This window comes from Girardinichthys multiradiatus, chromosome 10, assembly GCF_021462225.1.
Source record: "Girardinichthys multiradiatus isolate DD_20200921_A chromosome 10, DD_fGirMul_XY1, whole genome shotgun sequence".
Lineage (NCBI taxonomy): Eukaryota > Metazoa > Chordata > Actinopteri > Cyprinodontiformes > Goodeidae > Girardinichthys > Girardinichthys multiradiatus.
This window is the reverse complement of record NC_061803.1, coordinates 21,009,852-21,027,308: the sequence shown is the minus strand read 5'-3', so window position 1 is coordinate 21,027,308 and position 17,457 is coordinate 21,009,852. Positions and strand designations below refer to the sequence as shown.

The following is a 17,457-nucleotide window of genomic DNA, read 5'->3' as shown; positions in this document are numbered from 1 at the left end:
AGACACTTGGGAGTCTTCATGCCAGCAGATTCCTCCACACTGTATTCTTGTAGTCCTCCAGAGCTTTAATGTGCACCTTTTGTCAAGATGAAGCCTGACATGAAAGGGTTTGTCAAGGTGAATTATCTTCTGTAGTAAAATGATTGGTTGACCTATTTATTGATCTGCATGATTAATTAGGTGTCCCTCCACCCTCTGCCTTGGGAAGACCCTATTAGGTATCTCAGAGTTTAATCCAGCTCTGATAACAAAGGGAAAGCTCAGAGGAATTGCATCTTTTCCACCAAAATCAACAGCTCAGCACGACTGAGGTTTTGAAGAAGTGGCATTTAATCTTGGCCTCCGTCAGTGTTAAAACTAAGCATTCAGTATGTGCCTCACATGCACGTCAACACGCTCAATATTCTTAGAACATCAAATAAAAGCATAACAGCAGAAAAGACTCCTGTATCTTTCATGCTGTTACTCAAACAACATCCCAGTTGGAGTCTGATCTGCTGTGCCAAGCAGTCTCGTTATCACCACCTGGCACACCATCCAACCTTATGCCAGGCGGCACCTCCGTGCCAAAGCCACTGCAGTATGACTGAGGCACAGACACTCTCCTTGTTGTTATTTACTTTACACATTTATAATAACCCCACTTAGTTTGCCCCATCAAACAACACAATATGTGACTCTGCATAGAGCTCAAGTGGCAGCTCACCCTGCATTTGCATGTATAAACTATGAGACCTCATGTCCCACCATTCAGGTCACTTTTCCTCTGTTATTTGTTGAAGATTCAGAGATTATTAAAAGCTATGTAATAAAGGCCATATTTGCACATGCCTGATTTTGCTTTTTGTGCTAGCAACCACAAAACAGTGAACTCATTTTCATGCCACGGGATTCCATCACTGGGTTGCACAGTGGCATAGTCGGTGGCACTGTTGCCTTGGAGCAAGAAGATCTTAGGTTTGAATCCTGGCCTGGGGTCTTTCTGCATGGAGTTGCATCTGAGGTTTTATGTTCTACCCCGTATATGCGTGGTACTTCAGCTTCCTCCCACAGTTTAAAAACATAACTGTTTGGTTAATTGGTCTTTATAAATCAGCCTTAGGAGTGTGTGCGCGTATGGTTATCTGTCCTGTGTGTCTCTGTGATGGACTGGTGACCTTTCCAGGGTGTACCCTGACTCTTGCCCAACGACCGCTGGAGTTAGGCACCAGCTCCCCCACGGCCCTGTAAGGATGAATGGGTATAGACAATGGATGGATTCTGTCACCTCCGCCTTTCTCTTGGTTGGAGGGATCATCAGCTTTTCCTGCTCCAACACCAGTTCTGCCCTGAGGTCCCCCAGAAAGACGAGCTGTACTGGTCTCTGGCCAAGGTCTTTTGGATGGTTTAATGGTTCCACACTTTTAAAACACTTATTCAAAACCAAAATATTACCAGAATAAAAAGAACATTTTATCTTATCGCTCTTATTTAAGGTTTCTATCATGTACTCGTTCTATTGGATAAAGACACGTGTGCCATTTAGAGTTAAGCACATTATTGACTAATTAGAGTTAAGACTACTAATGAATTATCGATTACAGTAAAGCTTTTCATAATTTTTAATTTTAAAAATAAGATGATGTGTATTTAAAGGATACATTGCCATGTAATGACAGCCGTTCAAACGAACAGCCTAGCAAAGTCTCAAAAACAAATATCTCTAAGATTTCTTGCTGCAACCTGCATGGAATAAGAGGGCGTTTTGACCAAATATGAAACAATATGAAAAGCGTTTGTAAAGACCTTGGTAAATTTAGTTAAATGTGTGAAAAAGGACACATTTGGTTGTTTTTAGTCGAAACAATATACATTGTCCATTTCTTGAAATAACGCATAAAGGGGCCTGAAATTGTCGGGATTGGTTACCAGGGAAATGAAAGAAAGAAGAACTTGTTTTATGTGTTGCCTTTGTGACCAGGTCTCTCTTGAGAAATTGATTTTTTTTATCTGTGAGACTATTAGCTGGATAAACAAAAAGCATTTAAATAAATATGATTTTCTGTTACTCTGCCCTGCTTTTATTCCTTTAAATTATCACATTGCCTTCTGCTCTGAGGTGGGGGTGTAGCTGCAGTAAAGGAGGGGTGAAGGCTTCTCCTCATCTCAACTTAATCCTCTTTGAGTCCTTTCTTTAAATTCTAGCAATCACTTTTTTACTCTTTTTAATGTCCGACTTGTGCAATCCTTAACTGACATCAAACTGGGCAATGCAGTTTGATTATCCCTACTTTAGGGAACAGGAAGAGAGACAAAAAGGATCCCAGAGTCCAACATAAATACAGATAACCTTTGAATTAGACATGAACTTCCCCCACCTGCTCTGTGTATAGCAAATGAATATTTCATTAATTCCAGTTCAGCCATCCACATCACTGTATCTGTCAGCGATGTCAGAGTAGGCACAGTGATGAGATGATACCCCCCTCTAGTACTCTGAGCTCCTATCTTAATTGCTTTCCAGCACTTTGCATGGTTTATGTATAAAACTGGGTTTATCAGACATGAGCGGTGTTTTGTTTTGGGTCGACAGCTTTCATAGAAAAGTCACTGGGGTTTGTATGGATAGCAGCTAAATGAAAAGGTCTATAAGTGATGAAGACCTTTATTTTATCATTTTCAACAATACTTAGGATGTGAGTCATGTCTAAAAGCAGTGTGGGTTATGTCAGTCGTTTCTAGGAAGAAGGATTTTTGAAGGGTAACTCTTAGTTGCCCTCTTTCTAAAAGTTCAGCACTGCCTTGGATCTCACTAACAACCCAGACACATTTTTAATCTGAAGAAACCTAAGCAGAAACACAGTCTCTGATCCTATGATCCCTCCTGAACCTGAAAAAAACGTTAGAAATAATTCCTAAAAAACTAACCTTGTGAAAACACTGTGATAGAGACAACTATGATGGTTAAAGGTTATTGTAACCATCCTACTGCTTGTTGTGGAGGAAAGGATATGTTCTTCCTCTGTTCTCAGATAGAGCTGTGATTTGAGTGAATTCATGTTGCCACAGATTGTTAGTTCCTGATTTCTGTACTCTGGCTCTTATTTTTAATAAGATAACTAATTAAATAACTAAATTAAAAAAACATTTAAGGCTGAAGGTATTTGGGTCTGTCACTAATCAGATCAGTTCAGACTAGCTCACTTTCAAAAGTTCCATCTATCTGTCCTTAAACAGCTCCACAAATATATCAAAATAATCACTTTAACCATAATAACTGCATCGTGACTCATATGTACGCACTCAGTTGTCCTGTAATTCCAGGCATGTTACTTCATTTAATAAAATGCAGCATTCACATTTAATGTTTGACCGCATCAACCATCAGTACTAAACTATTTAGGATTAATTATGAATTGGTAAAAACAAATTCTGTTTTTTTAAGACAACCAAGAAGGTTATCTTAAATTGATCACTCGGTTATTTTTATTGTCTTTGAGAACAGTTTGACTAATGTTTGTTCTTTAAAGCTTATACTGCTGACCATAGGCAATAGTCCTGCAATCTGTTAGGTCCAGTCCCATTTAATTGATCGATGGAGCCAACTCTTTTGACTCTTCAAAAACACATCTTTAATGAGATGGTAATGTCTCAAATCAATTTGAAGACATTTGTTTCACATCATTTAAGTGCATTAGCCCTGAGATAAACTTTAAACCTACACGCTGCAGAGAGTAAAAGGGATGAGGAACTGGTGTCATTGCTGCAGAGTTACTGGTGAGTTCGCCACTCACACGAGACTTTTTTTGGTTTATGATAATGACTGCTGCCCTCAGGCTCTTTGCAGTGATTCCCTTTGACAGCAAGAGGTCAGCAAACCTTGAAGCTTCACCAGATTCTGTCACACAATCCTGATATTTGCCCCCCTTAGACCACCCCCTTCATTGAGTTTGTCAATTAAAAAGCAGCTCAGTGTCCCCAGAGGATGTGTAAAGTCAACCTCTTGTCAGTGGTCCAGCTCGCTTATTGGTCCTTCTCAGAATACATACACTTTTTCCTTTTAGAAATCCCGTAAAGGTGTTGTTTTCTATATGTTTAACTGGACTTTGCTTGGTAACAGCAAGTGTTTACATTGACAAACCCTGGAATAATTTGCAGTGTGTGTCAAGTGGCAAAGAAGACATCAAAGGCAGAATTAAAACCATCAATTTACCACAGTTAGTACCTCTTGAAAAAGAAGCAGTTTTTCTGGTTCAGGATTTCCATAAAGGCATTGTGCAATTCCTATTTGACTCCCCCCTGTGAGTTCCTTAAACAAATCTTATCACTCTTTTTTTCAGCAACAATGGTTCCAGTGGTAGCCCAGGGCTGGTTCTATGGCTTCTCAACTGGTTACCTTAAAAACACTTGAACACATGATGTGGCTTCAAGCTGGAGAGCCAGCTTGAAGCCACATCATGACATCACTAGAACCGTCTCCCACAATAAATGTTTATTTCTGCTGTATTCTGAGGGTTTATCTACACAAGCAACAGTAAACAGTTATCCTTTCAAGTCGTTGTCCTGATGTGACCAGTCTGACTTATGAATCCTGTTGCAAACAGCAGTCTGATTGTTAACACTCGATGCCTTTTAAACTTTTCAACTCCAGTAAGCCTTTATTAGTATTTATAAAATACTTAAAAATATGAAAGATGTCAGTTTTGAAAATTCTTGACAGTTATTCTTACGGAAAATGAAATTGGATAGAGTACATCTGTGATCATAAAATTTTAAGTCTTGCCACAGAATCCCAATTTAACTTATGTCTGAACTTAGGGTTATTGAAATTCTTTAATCTAAACCAACCGTGTTCAGGTTGTACTCTGCCTCTCGCCCATGACCGCTGGGCATAGGCAACAGCCCCTCCTTGACCCTACAAGGATAAGCTGGTATAATGGATGGATGGATATTGATGGGCTGAAGCCACCCTTGCTTCTAAATAGCAGCTCACAGTGAGGCTCTGTCTGTGTTTTAATGGAGCTCGGTATCCCAACAGAAACACTCAAACTCTTCCCAGCTGCTCTAAATTTTATCTAGTATTCTTTTCTTAACCCAAACAGCAGCAGTCTGTCCCGCGTTCTTGCTACTGAAAAATATCCCCAATCTGGATTTAATGGGCTCATAAACCCACAGCCCCATAGCTTGGTGAGGGCCACCTCCATAATGATCAGATGGCTTTATTGGCCCAAAGACAGAAGCGGCAGACCATCTTTGGCCTTGTTATAGGCCTGATTTATCCTCAAACGCCCCCGCGCCCACCCCCAGAGTGTCATCTACATCAACCCACCTTCATCGTTGGAGCAAGACTGCAACACTGTTACAGAGAATGGTTTGTGTCTTAGTGTGGGGCTTCTGTAGATGTCCCCACCGTTTTTCTACTACAGACATCAGTCATATTTTAATTAGTGACTTATGGCTTCGCTAAACAGAGTTTAGTTAATATGCTTCAAATGGAAGTAGAAACTGTAGATAATCAGCACCAAGAGGGAAAATATTTATGACATTTCAGGCTATAAATTCTGTTAAACAGCAGTTTAGTAAAAGTTCTCAGCCAAACCATGTGTCAAAAAGAAAATCTGATAAAAACAATAGTGTAGCTTTTAACAATGCAAGTGCTGTGTTTCAAAGTCTAAGCAGAACATCTGTTTTGTTAAGTTATTGCTCTGCAAATGCATCTGAATAAATTAAAATATTATCAAAATGTTTAAGTATCTCACGTTATGTGTATTCATTGCACACAGTAATATATTTCAAGTGCTTATTTCTGTTAATTCTGATGATTATCTTTTTCAGCCAATTAACTCTGAATTCATTTTCTCAGAAAATTTGAGTATTGCACAAGACCAATTAAAAATTGTTTTAGGACAGAAATCTTGAACCACTCAGAAAGTATGCATGTATGTATGGTATATGTGCTTAATACTTCATTGGAGCTGCCCCTGCATGAATTACTACATCAGCATGGCATGGAAGTGCCATGCAATGAATGGTTTTGTTGAAGTGTTAAGGAAGTCCAGGTTGCTTTGCAACCTCCGGCTTGCCTGCGCCGTTAGTCCTGGTGTCTCTCTTCATCTTGACACTACTCAATAGATTATCTCTGGAGTTTGGGTTTGCTGGCCAATCAAGCAAAGTGATACCAAGGTCATTAAATCAGGTATTCTGTGCATCTCCACTATTCTTCCAGACTTTGGGACCTTGATTTCCAAATAATTCCTCTTTCTGCTATTGCTTCACAATCCTATCAAATCTGAGTTTTTTTCAGTTGTGTCTGCACCTTTTTCTTCCTTCCACTTAATTCAACATTAATATGCTTGTATACTGCACAGCCAGCATCTTAACCATTGACCTTTTATGTCTTTCACTTCTTCTTGAGGGTGTATTCCCCTTGATTGTGAAGGAATAATAAAATAAAATTTTAATATTACAACCTATTATTAGGCCCTGCCAAGACCTATTGTAATTCCAGTGTTTATGATTATTTTTCTCCTGGCAATAAATTGGCTTTTTGGAGACCTAAACATATACAAAAACTCACAGGACTTGACCCAAAATTTCCCAACCCCCTCCCCTTCTCTAACTTTGTTTAGAGCACAAAGACTCTACGCTGGTGGGTATGGGCAGATTGAAGAGCGACATCACGCTGCGGCCATAGGCTTGTCTTCAATTCCACAAATATCATCCGAGTTGCACAAAATTCTATATGATGAATCTTAGTCCAACCCCCAAACGTTATTCAGTGAAATATTTGATGGGAGTGGCCTAATTCCTCCTCAGTGCCCCATAGAAGATTTTAAAAAATCATCTCCCAGCCATGCTATATCTTGCTATTTGCACACGTTTGCCTCTAAATTACACATTAATGGTCCAGTTTACTCCAAACTGGTTATGGATGATCTTTGTCAACAACTAAACAGCTTCATTGGATTATGTTGGAATTCGTCTCAACTGTGCCCCCTAGAATATTATATATTATATATATCTCCCTGATGCAATATCGGATCTGCACAACATTTTGTGTGCTACATCAGGGATGGGTGTTGTACACATTGATTTGGTTAATTGATGACATCACACTAGCCCTGCCTAATAAGAATAGGAAATCAAATGTTTTACTGTTAGATGTCCTCCTTTTAAACTCTCATACACATTATGGTGATGTTGTCTGTGAACAGTGACTGTTGGCTGTGGCTGGACCATATAGGCATAACAGAGTGCCGAATACCATCGGCTCTAAATCACACATGCATGATCCGATTTGCTTCAAACTGTCAGTCAGTCATTTTCTACCGCTTATTCCATAGTTGGTCACAGGGGAGCTGGTGCCTATCTCCAGCAGTCTATGGGCGAGAGGTGAGGTACACCCTGGACAGGTCGCCAGTCCATCACAGGGCAACACACAAACAACCATGCACACACTCATTCATACACCTAAGGGCAATTTAGAGTTACCAATTAACCTAACAGGCATGTCTTTGGAGTGTGGGAGGAAGCCGGAGTACCTGGTGAGAACCCACACATGCACGGGGAGAACATGCAAACTCCATGCAGAAAGACCCCAGTCGGGAATCGAACCTAGGACCTTCTTGCTGCAAGGCAACAGTGCTACCAACTGTGCTACCGTGCAGCTCGCTTCAAACTGGATATCAATAATTCTTGTCAACCATCAAATTCAACTCAATTGTTTTGCATTGGAATTTAACTCAACTGCACCCTCTAGCTGCCCAAACTGGCTGTCTGTGTACTTTAAAGTCCTGTTTGTTTTTAAGGTTAAACACAGCCTTGCCCCACCTTATTTAACTGCACTTCTCCACTTCTCCACCTCTACACTCCCGCTCGGTTACTAAGGTCCACTGACCAGCTGCTCCTGGTCATTCCCATTTCAAAGCAGAAGCTTACAGGCTATAGGGCCTTCTCTATTGGGGCCCCTAGGTTATGGAATGCCTTTCCCTTGCATGTCAGGCCTTGTCACTGTCTATTTCTAAAACTTGTCTGAAAGCATTTCAGACCAGTTTTATTTTATTATATCCTATTTATCCTCGATAGTAGCACTTTGTTTTAGCTGTGGGTGGTGTTAAGGCGCTTTATAAATAAAGTTAATGATGATAAAATAAGAAAAGGTTTGTGTGTTTAACTATATATTTAGTTTGATCACAGCAGACAGTAGGCTGTTCTTCCAAACAGCCCTTTTACCTTTGACTTTAATAAATAAATATCTAAGAGTATGGCTTTAGGATTTTAGGAAATTAGATTTTAATAGTAATACATTCGGCACTCTGCGTGAGCTCTACTATGTTGGAAACTATAATGTTCCAGGTATGAGCACCTTCTGCAGTGAGACTTCATCCAGTGGACTAAATATCTTATTGAAATGCAAAGTATCTATACATGACAACTGGAAATTACAACAAACTAATATTACATTCTAAACTGCCCTTTTAATATTGTCAGTGTGCATATTTATATTAATATAATTTGTGCAGCCCTTACTTAGAAATCCATTTATTATTAAAAAGCTCTGTATTCTTTAATGCTCTCTTTTTAGCATTCACCAAAATTAGCTCGCACATAACTGTGCTAATGTAGCTGCCCAAAGAAAAAAAACTACGGAAAGCCAGATTTTCAATATAAATGTGGCATGTTCGGATTTTTGTGCAGAATAACCATTTTTTGTACGTTTAGTTTTGAATTTTTTATTGACTACCGCAGGCCAGTCCAGGATGTCTAAACTGCCAGATGTGGCCTCATGAGCAGTAAAATGCCCGGGTTGGCTATAGGGGTACAGTTAATAATAGCGATCACAGTTCTTTTCAACAGCTAAAAGAGACCAATGCCTAATGCCACATTTGTTCTGCACATATTAAATATAAAGACCCTAACAAAAGCAGAAGCAGGACAGCAAACCACCGTTTCTGAGAGAAGACTCTCAAGTTAAAACAGTATGTTAAGTGTTTATCAGTGGGTAAGTTCAATTTAACTTAAAAACAAAATGCCTGAAATTGGCTAAAATGTGAAACAACATGTTAAACACTCATCCCTCATCTATCATAAAAATGCCTACATGCCACCTGTATATATTTGGGGTTTATTGCTTTGCAGTGGACTTAACAGCAGCCATTTAACTTTTAATACACGCTGCTGCTGTATCACTGGAAAACCTTTATCTGCTGCTAAATAAAATAAGCTCCTCTTTGTTTTCATTAACTGGCATTTTGCCATTGCTTTGGTGTGGATTGCTTTCGTTTTGGTTAATTTGCTTTTAGTTACAGCTAGTTATCTATTTTCTGTTGTTGTACTCAACAAAACGTCAACTCATCTTGATGAGTTGTGATTGAAATATGTATACCGACTGTGACGTCTTCATTTGGTACAAATATGTGCAGTATTATAACTCTTACATCTTCTTTGTAATACTTGTCCAATATGGAAAAGTATTACATAATGTTTAAGCTCCATCTATCCATTTTCTACCCTTGCTTTACTCCAGTTTATTTCTTAGTGGGGCTGTTGGAATCTTGCAGCACTTTTGTTAAAAGTGCTGCAAAATAAATAAAAAATGTAAACTGCCATACAAGACTGGAGCGCAAATACTGTATCCTAACATAAACGTAACATAAACATAAAACCTTTTTTTTTAATGTCGCACTGACCATGATTGAAACCTGTTCCTGTTTGGTAACGTAAAACATTTGACATGCTGATGTGAGTCTTTTATGCCCTGCATCAATATTTTGATAGTAAGGTTTGACCATGCACCTTAACCTCAAACTCCTAAAGCCTGATTTATAGTAACACCATGATTACAGTCATTATTGAAATGGAAACAACTATTAACCATGTACCCAGAGAAAATCAAACACGTTTAACTTGTTCCTCCCATTGCTGTCACCCTGAGCACATAGGGGAAGCATCTCAGTGATCAAAATATAGACACCCGTCTTCTTTCTCGCTTTTTATTCATGAGGCATTAGAGAACATGGCAGAAATGGAAGACTTTGCTAAAACAAATTCCTGAGAAAAAAAAAAATTTGTAATTTGATTTGCAATGTAACACATAGTTGTGGTCTGTTGCGATCAGAATCACTCAGTATTTGAGGAATCTTGGAAATCATTTTCCTGAATTGTCAGCCTATTTAATCTAAAGCCTACTGGCCTGGATTTTGTTCTTATACCAAGCATGCAGCTGCTTTCTATCTCTTTTCTATAAACATGCCATGCCAAGGTTTCTCCCTCTGAGAAAGAGATATGAAACACTCATATTTGCAGATGCTTGGGTGGATTCATCTGTGTGTTCAGTCCAGCCTTGTTCTCTGCACGCTGTTACGCTGCTGCTCTCATCAGGTGAAAACTGCCTCCTCCGCAGTTTCAGTATGCAAATACAAGAAACATTTTTCTTTGTCACCCGCCTCCCCCTCAGTGTGAAGGATTAAATATTCATGATCTTCATGATTACAGTGTATTATACTTAAACGGTATTCAGAAGCAAGCCTTCAGTGCACACTGCCATATTGCCTTAAACTGGTGATGTTTAGGGCCCTGTCAGTGGATTAGTGGCTTCCAGGGATTATCTAGGGGACACGTTAACACCAGAATTTGTGGTTGTCAGAATGAGGGAATACTGTTAAAAGCAGAGAGCATATGGTGCTGATTTTAGACAGGTTGGATTAGGAGTTACGGCTCCCTTGGGTCCCACTAACATCTATAAATGATGTTATAAAGGATCTGATAGCCACTCTGCCTATACTTGTTTATAGACGGGTTTTTTTCTTTTCATTTTTCAATATTTCTAAGCCTTTTATATAATTTCCTTGTACATTCTGTGTATTTTATGTTGTTCTTTTGTTTATGTTCTGCTTTTCCTCATTTTTTTTATTTTGTTTGTTTTTAAGTAAATTGTTGGTTTATACTTGTGTGTTTCTTTTGGGTATCTGGATGACCACAATGGAAATAATATCTTTATCTATCCATATTAGAAATAGGTACCCTTTAATCTTAACCCTTTCCTCTACTACAGTTCTAGCATGTTTTAGGAAATGCTTGGATATGTTAATGAACCCTCTTTTCAGAGTAAAGCTATGTTAAAATCGCATTCAGCAGGCTACCACTGACCCGTCAACTTGTTATACTCTTGAGTAAAGAGGAGAATGATAAAAATGGTATAATGTTCTGTACAATAAGAACTTAAAAAACTGCTACTGAATTTAGCAGGTTTTGGGTAAATATTTTAAATCTATAAAAACATTTTACAGCAAACATTATTGTAACTGTTGTGTTATTTTAACCTCTAGATTTAATGCTGAATTTTATTTTTAAATCAAATCAATTAAATATTTTTGGTTTTTAATTGAATTTAGGTTTAACATTATTATTTACTTGTTAAAATTTTTTGTGGGACCTAAAATGATGGAGTGCTTGGATAATTTGCTAAACTGATTTTAATGATAGTTCTCACATCTGTTTGTATTAGGTGCTCTAGTTGTAGTAAGGACTGAAAAACTTTCATAGGTCAATTGCTACCAGACAAACGCTGTTACAACAGTTTCAGCAGGACGTCTCTTTCATTATATTTTTTGCTTTGATTTTATTTTGCCTGTATCACCCAAACCTAATGAAAGGTAACTTTCATTAGGTTGGACGATTATCTAAAAAATAGAGGTAAATATTGCGAATGCTTACTTTTTTAAAACTCTATATCATTCCTATGTGTTCCAGGTTTGGCGGGGAACCCTCGCCAGAATGCGATACCGGCGGATGCGTGCTGCCCTCATCATCCTGCGGGCGTACCGACGCTACAAGGTTAAGTCCTACATACGGGAGGTCAACCGTCGCTTTAAAAATGTGCGCTCCATGAAAGACCATGGCAGACATGTGAAGTGGCCGACACCACCCAAAGTCCTGCGCAGGTTTGAAGACGCAATGAAGAGCATCTACAACAGGTATTTGGCCAGGACAACTAGGGATGCACCAATCAGAGTTCTGAGGACTATTTCCAAACTCCATTTTTTTTTATTGTGCCAATTCTAATTTTAATTGATTAGGATTCCTTGTTAAAAACTATAATTTCCAGTGTTCAGAACATGTTTTACTACCGACCCTGCTGTGAGCGGTCATAAATTATGAATACTGGGAGCAGAAATGACGTCACCTTCTATGTGTGAGAGAGCAGTCGCTTTGAAACAGTGTTTTACTATTTTAAAACAGAGACTAACTATTTGGAGCCGGTCACTCATGATTAGTACTTCTGTGTTTTACATCTCTTACATTTAAATACATTATTAAAATAAGGTTACCTTAATGTAAATATTATTGAATTAACGCGCTTTGAGTGTTTTTAGAGGCAGAGAGAGCAACCGTCCTGTCAAAGCCTTTTTCATGCATTTAAACAGTTGAAGTTATAATGTTAAAACATTTATTTTGAGAAATGAAAACAAAAAACTCACAAACTCCTAATGATTGTGCATCATTAGAAACTGACAAGCTGCAGCTGCTGCTTTGTATGTTTGGTTTATGCTCCTTTGGAACAAATCTCACTAATTTTAATTATTAGAAATCTGTGAATTACACCAACTTCCTAAAAGTGAATTCTCTTTCAGAGTATAACTGCTGTGAAATGATCACAAGTTATGGTTGTAATCCTGATTAGAAGTCTGTTCTCTTTTTCTCACTGCACCAGAATTGGGAAAATACTGAAATCTGTGTCAGGGAAATTCATTTACTTTGTCCCTGTTGGCCTTTTCCGTGAGGTTTGGAGTGACCTCCAGGGTATAAAGTGTAAATGATGTGACAGAATCATCGATCACAGTTTAAATGTTGAAAATCAGAGCTTTACATTGACAACTAGAACACTTTCCACTCCCCCCCACTGAAAATGTATTCTAGTCGCACATTTCTACATATTTTGGAATAACAATACTTTCAATAACAGCTAAGCTAAACAAATCCAAAATTAATACTTTATTGGTCTGATTTCCCTGTTTTCGGTCACATACCAGACTCGTTTTGTAGCAGTGGTAGTCGATCTGTGTCCCCAGATCACTGATGCTAAAAGCAACGACACTCCTGTAGTAGCAATGACCCTCTAAGCATTAGTGAATATAGTTTAGGGAAACAGCTCAGTTTTGGACCCCACTGTTGGAATGCACACAGTTGCTGGCTAAGATAAAGTTGAAAATTCAGGTGTTGTTTTTAAGCTAAAGTGACACTAAGGACCACACCTAACGTTTGGACATTGTCAGTGTGTATCTGCAGCAAAACTCATGGTAAATCTCTAGTCTGAGGCATCTTCAAAGTTATTTTATTGCTGTGGGGCTTACATTTACTTGAAGCAACTGAAATATTAAAATGAAGCTCAAAATAAATCTCAAATTATTCATAATACAGGGGGTCATGAATATTTTTGGAGACAATACTTGAGATTTTGCTTTTTTATAAAGAAAATCTCACTGTAAACAACACATGGCCCAGAGTGTTACTAACAACCAGATGTGTCCCTTTTCAAGCAGCTTACAGCTTTCCTCTGGCTTCATGCTTAGCTGTGCATCGATTTTATTCCTTTCCATCAAAGACTTCTCTGTCTTTCATCCTTTTGTCAGGTTTTTTTTTTCCACCCTGAAGGTGGCCACAGCCAGAAGTTAGCCCTCCTTCAGAATTATGTTGGCTGTCAGGATTTGTGAATGAAAAGGCATCAAAAAATAGCATAGTGCAGCTGGTGTCTCCAAACCCATCTATAGCATGAACGCTTTAAGCAGAAACAGTTTTTTTCTATGATGTTTTTGCTCTTTATGAATGCTTTTGGATGTTTCCTTCAGGTGGTGGGCATGGACAAAGATCAAAGGCCTCTCTCCAGAGGAGACTCTAAAGGTCAGGGCCAAGGTAGCCAGCCTGGAGGCCCTGAAGGGCCAAAGGGCTGACTTGGGCTTACAGAGAGCCTGGGAGGGAAACTACGTGGTGAGTAGGTGGAGGAGCAACAATTAAATTAGATAAATTATAAAAAGACATAAAAATATCAACAAAATGTATTTAATGCTGCCAATACATAACATAAGATTAATGCTATAATGCTTTTAGAAATTTATACCTGGGGAGCACCTACCATGTTGGTGTTTAAATATGTGCGTCTTTGTGAGTGTGTTTGGGTTTATGTGCCTCTAGTGTAACGCTTTTTGAGTGGTCAGTATGACTATAAAAGTCCTACATACTGTAAATTCATTTCTTTATTTATCTGGAAATTTGCTTTTCACCAACCTCATCTAAACTCTGTTACCCAGTGATCTCTGTGATTTGCTTCCAAGTGTTTTTATTCTCTGATTGTTTCGTGTTTGACAGAAGCGTGACAGCCCTGACACCGCTTCATCGTTCACACTTGTTTCCAGCGAGCTGCAGCGGAAAGACAAGTTCATGAGAGTTTTGTTCTCCTGCAACGTGAGAAAGGTAGAAGGCTTTTAAAGCATCGGTCGTCATCTCACCACATTTACCCACAGTGTGTGTGCACAGCTATAAAACCTTCTAGTGGGGAGCATCATCTCCCTCCAGGGTGCAGAGATTAGCCTGTTTGCCAGCTCATGACGTGTCTCTGGGGGATGACTAACGAGGAGCTTTGTGTTTCCCAGATCAACCGTTTTCACAAGGCTGAGGACCGGGCTTTGCTCATCACTGACCGACACCTGTATAAGATGGATCCCCTGAGGCAATACAAACCTATGAAGAACATCCCTCTCTACAACGTACGACACCCCCTTTTTACAACCTCTTTTTAAAGCACACAGAGGGTAGTAAACAAAGAGCTCATCAGAAACAGCTCAGCAACGCAACGTTAGAGATCATCATCAATGCATTTATTAAACACATAATAGAAACTTTTTAAAACACAGATAATAAAAGCAAACAATCAGTCATCATTAGCATCATATTAACCGTACGTTTTTTTAGTAGGATTTTATTCGACAGAACAACACAAAGTGGTACATAATTGTGAACTGAAAAGAAATTGATAGATGTTTTTTTTTAACATTTTTTTTACATGTAAAACTAGAAGTGTGGCATGTATTTGCATTCAGCCCCTCTGAGTCAATCCTCAGTCTTTAGAGGTATGTTTCTACCAGCTTTGCACATCTAGTGTCTGATGTTTTTGCACATTCTTTGCAAAATAGCTCAAGCTCAGTCACAGAGGATGGGGAGTTTCTGTGAGCGTCAGTTTTTAGCTTTTGCCATAGATACTTAATTATGTTTTGGCCTGAACTTTGTCTAGGCCATTCTAACACATGTCTGGTAACACACCAGGAAACAACTAGTGATGACCAGTTTCCTTTTATTAAATGTGTTTACAACTTATAAACCAAAGAAGTGAATCTTTATGCCTAAATTTCTTTGTAACCCTAAGGTGCTCTATTTTCTTACAAGTACTATCAGCACTCTTGATTTTATAAGAGATTTTACCTTTAGTTTTTTTCATCACACCACATTAAACTAAATGAACAAGCTGATATATTTTGTCCAACAAAATACTGTACATCATCACAGCTGAGGTACACACACAGATACATTTATGACAAATAGGAACCTAGTATGGAAATTTGCACTGCCTTTAGTGGGTTGCAAAAACATGACAGATTTGTTTATTTTTTACCCAAATATTTTTTTATCTTTTCTTAATGCCGTAAGTTAAATATTAAAAAATCCAGATGTTTTTTTATTTTATTTTCTGAAATAAAAACTCTTCAGAAATAGATTTTGAATAAGAATCAATTCAAAGCTTAACAGCCCAAATATTACCATATGCCTTATCATTGTTGTCATTAGAAAGTGCATCCACTCAGTGTGCCGCTGTCCATTCCCCTTGGACCACTGCAGAAAAGACAGACACATGAAAGCAGTGTGGACAGGACAACTCAGACCAGAATCAGCTTTATTGCCAATTCCAGACAAACAAGGAATTTGAATCCAGTACACTTTGTTCTCTATAATAAAGAACCGTATTGTATATTGTTTAATATGCAAATATGGAATGATATCATCTGATATTTGTATATTAAATAAACTTCACATGTGTTCTGCTGTGGTCCTCCACTGGTGCCTATCTGTTTGGTAGCAAATGTGGAGGTTGTTTGTGCATCTTAGTGAAACTGAGCAAAAAAAGTACACCTCACAACTGAGACTTCCCATCGCCTATCAGTAGATTTGTAACCATGACACAACTGAATTTAAGAAAAAGACTTTCACAAATGTGCATCTTGCTTTGCTAAGGATATTTCCTTATCAAAATGTTTGCTGGATTCTAGGCTAATAATAGCTTTGATAAGACTTCTTGATCATTCAGCTTCAGTCAAGGTCATGACAACAGATTTTTTATCCCCTTGTGTAGTTTAAAGCCTTTGGCGTTCACGTTTTTTCATGGCATCACCTGATTGTCATAAAATGGGGGAACAAAGTTGGAGAAATACATTCAACTAAAAGGAAGAACAAATAGATTATCTATTTGATATTAAGGTGCTCCCTTGGTATGTATGAGGGCTCAAACTAACAAAAATTAACCTGAAATGAATTGAAAGTGTGAAATACTGAACATGGTAAAAGTGAGTGCTTTAAAAATCAACATGTGATTAATATAACCTCTGTGAAAATTAGAATCCATGAATTTGGAGGTCAATAAATGATAACATGGTAAATTTTAATGTTATACATATTAAGGTTATCAAATTTAACGTTGGCTGTTTTCATTTACTGACTTGATTTTAGCGCCTCCATTTAAATATTTATTTTTTTTACCGTGTCCTGTCTAGCAGGGAAGCACTCAGAATTGTTGTCTGAGTGCCAGGAAAAAGCCCAACAGATTTACGCTTTAAAGCTCTGCTCGATATTCATAAAAAGACACTTTATTAGAAACTGCTTTGGGATTATTTCAGTTGTTACGGACACGGAGACAGAAATGGAAAGGAAAAAAAAGAAGCATGAAAGAGAGAAAGGGGGGCAAAAGCACCCCTTGTTTTGGTGCATCTACACCTGCAGAAATGTTCGTATTACCAGCCTTTTTACCAAAAGGTGTACAGTACTTATGAATGCAAGATGTATTTAGTGGTAAATGCGGCTCAATATACAACATTTGTGTATCTGTTAACACCTGAATCTAAACACCTGTGGGTCTGAGTGTGTTCATACAAGGTTTCTCCATAAATATATGCGATAGTGAGTGTGAAGAGCCACAGACCCGCCCCCTGGACCAGGGACAGATACGAAGGAGATCCAAGCCACAGACATCCAAATGCCCCCCAGAGCACAGGAACCCCAGGAGAACCACCGCCGGCACTACCGTAACCCCCCCAGAGAGGAGCAGGGGAGAATCCCAGGGGAACCACCCAGCACCCACAGTGCAGAAGCCTCAGGGAGCTGCAGCGACGAGCCCATAGGCCCCGCCGACAGCCGTCTACGCCCAAGCAGATCCAG

At 38.6% G+C, this 17,457-nt stretch overlaps 1 protein-coding gene across 1 annotated transcript in view; it reads left to right on the top strand.

Moving 5' to 3' along the window:
- myo1d (myosin 1D) overlaps positions 1-17,457 on the top strand; it is a 143,976-nt gene that overhangs the window by 86,959 nt on the left and 39,560 nt on the right. Inside the window, exons 17-20 of the mRNA XM_047377517.1 lie at positions 11,731-11,954; positions 13,827-13,965; positions 14,344-14,448; positions 14,628-14,741. Of these exons, the coding sequence (XP_047233473.1) occupies positions 11,731-11,954; positions 13,827-13,965; positions 14,344-14,448; positions 14,628-14,741 (582 nt within the window). The remainder of the gene's footprint in view (positions 1-11,730; positions 11,955-13,826; positions 13,966-14,343; positions 14,449-14,627; positions 14,742-17,457) is intronic.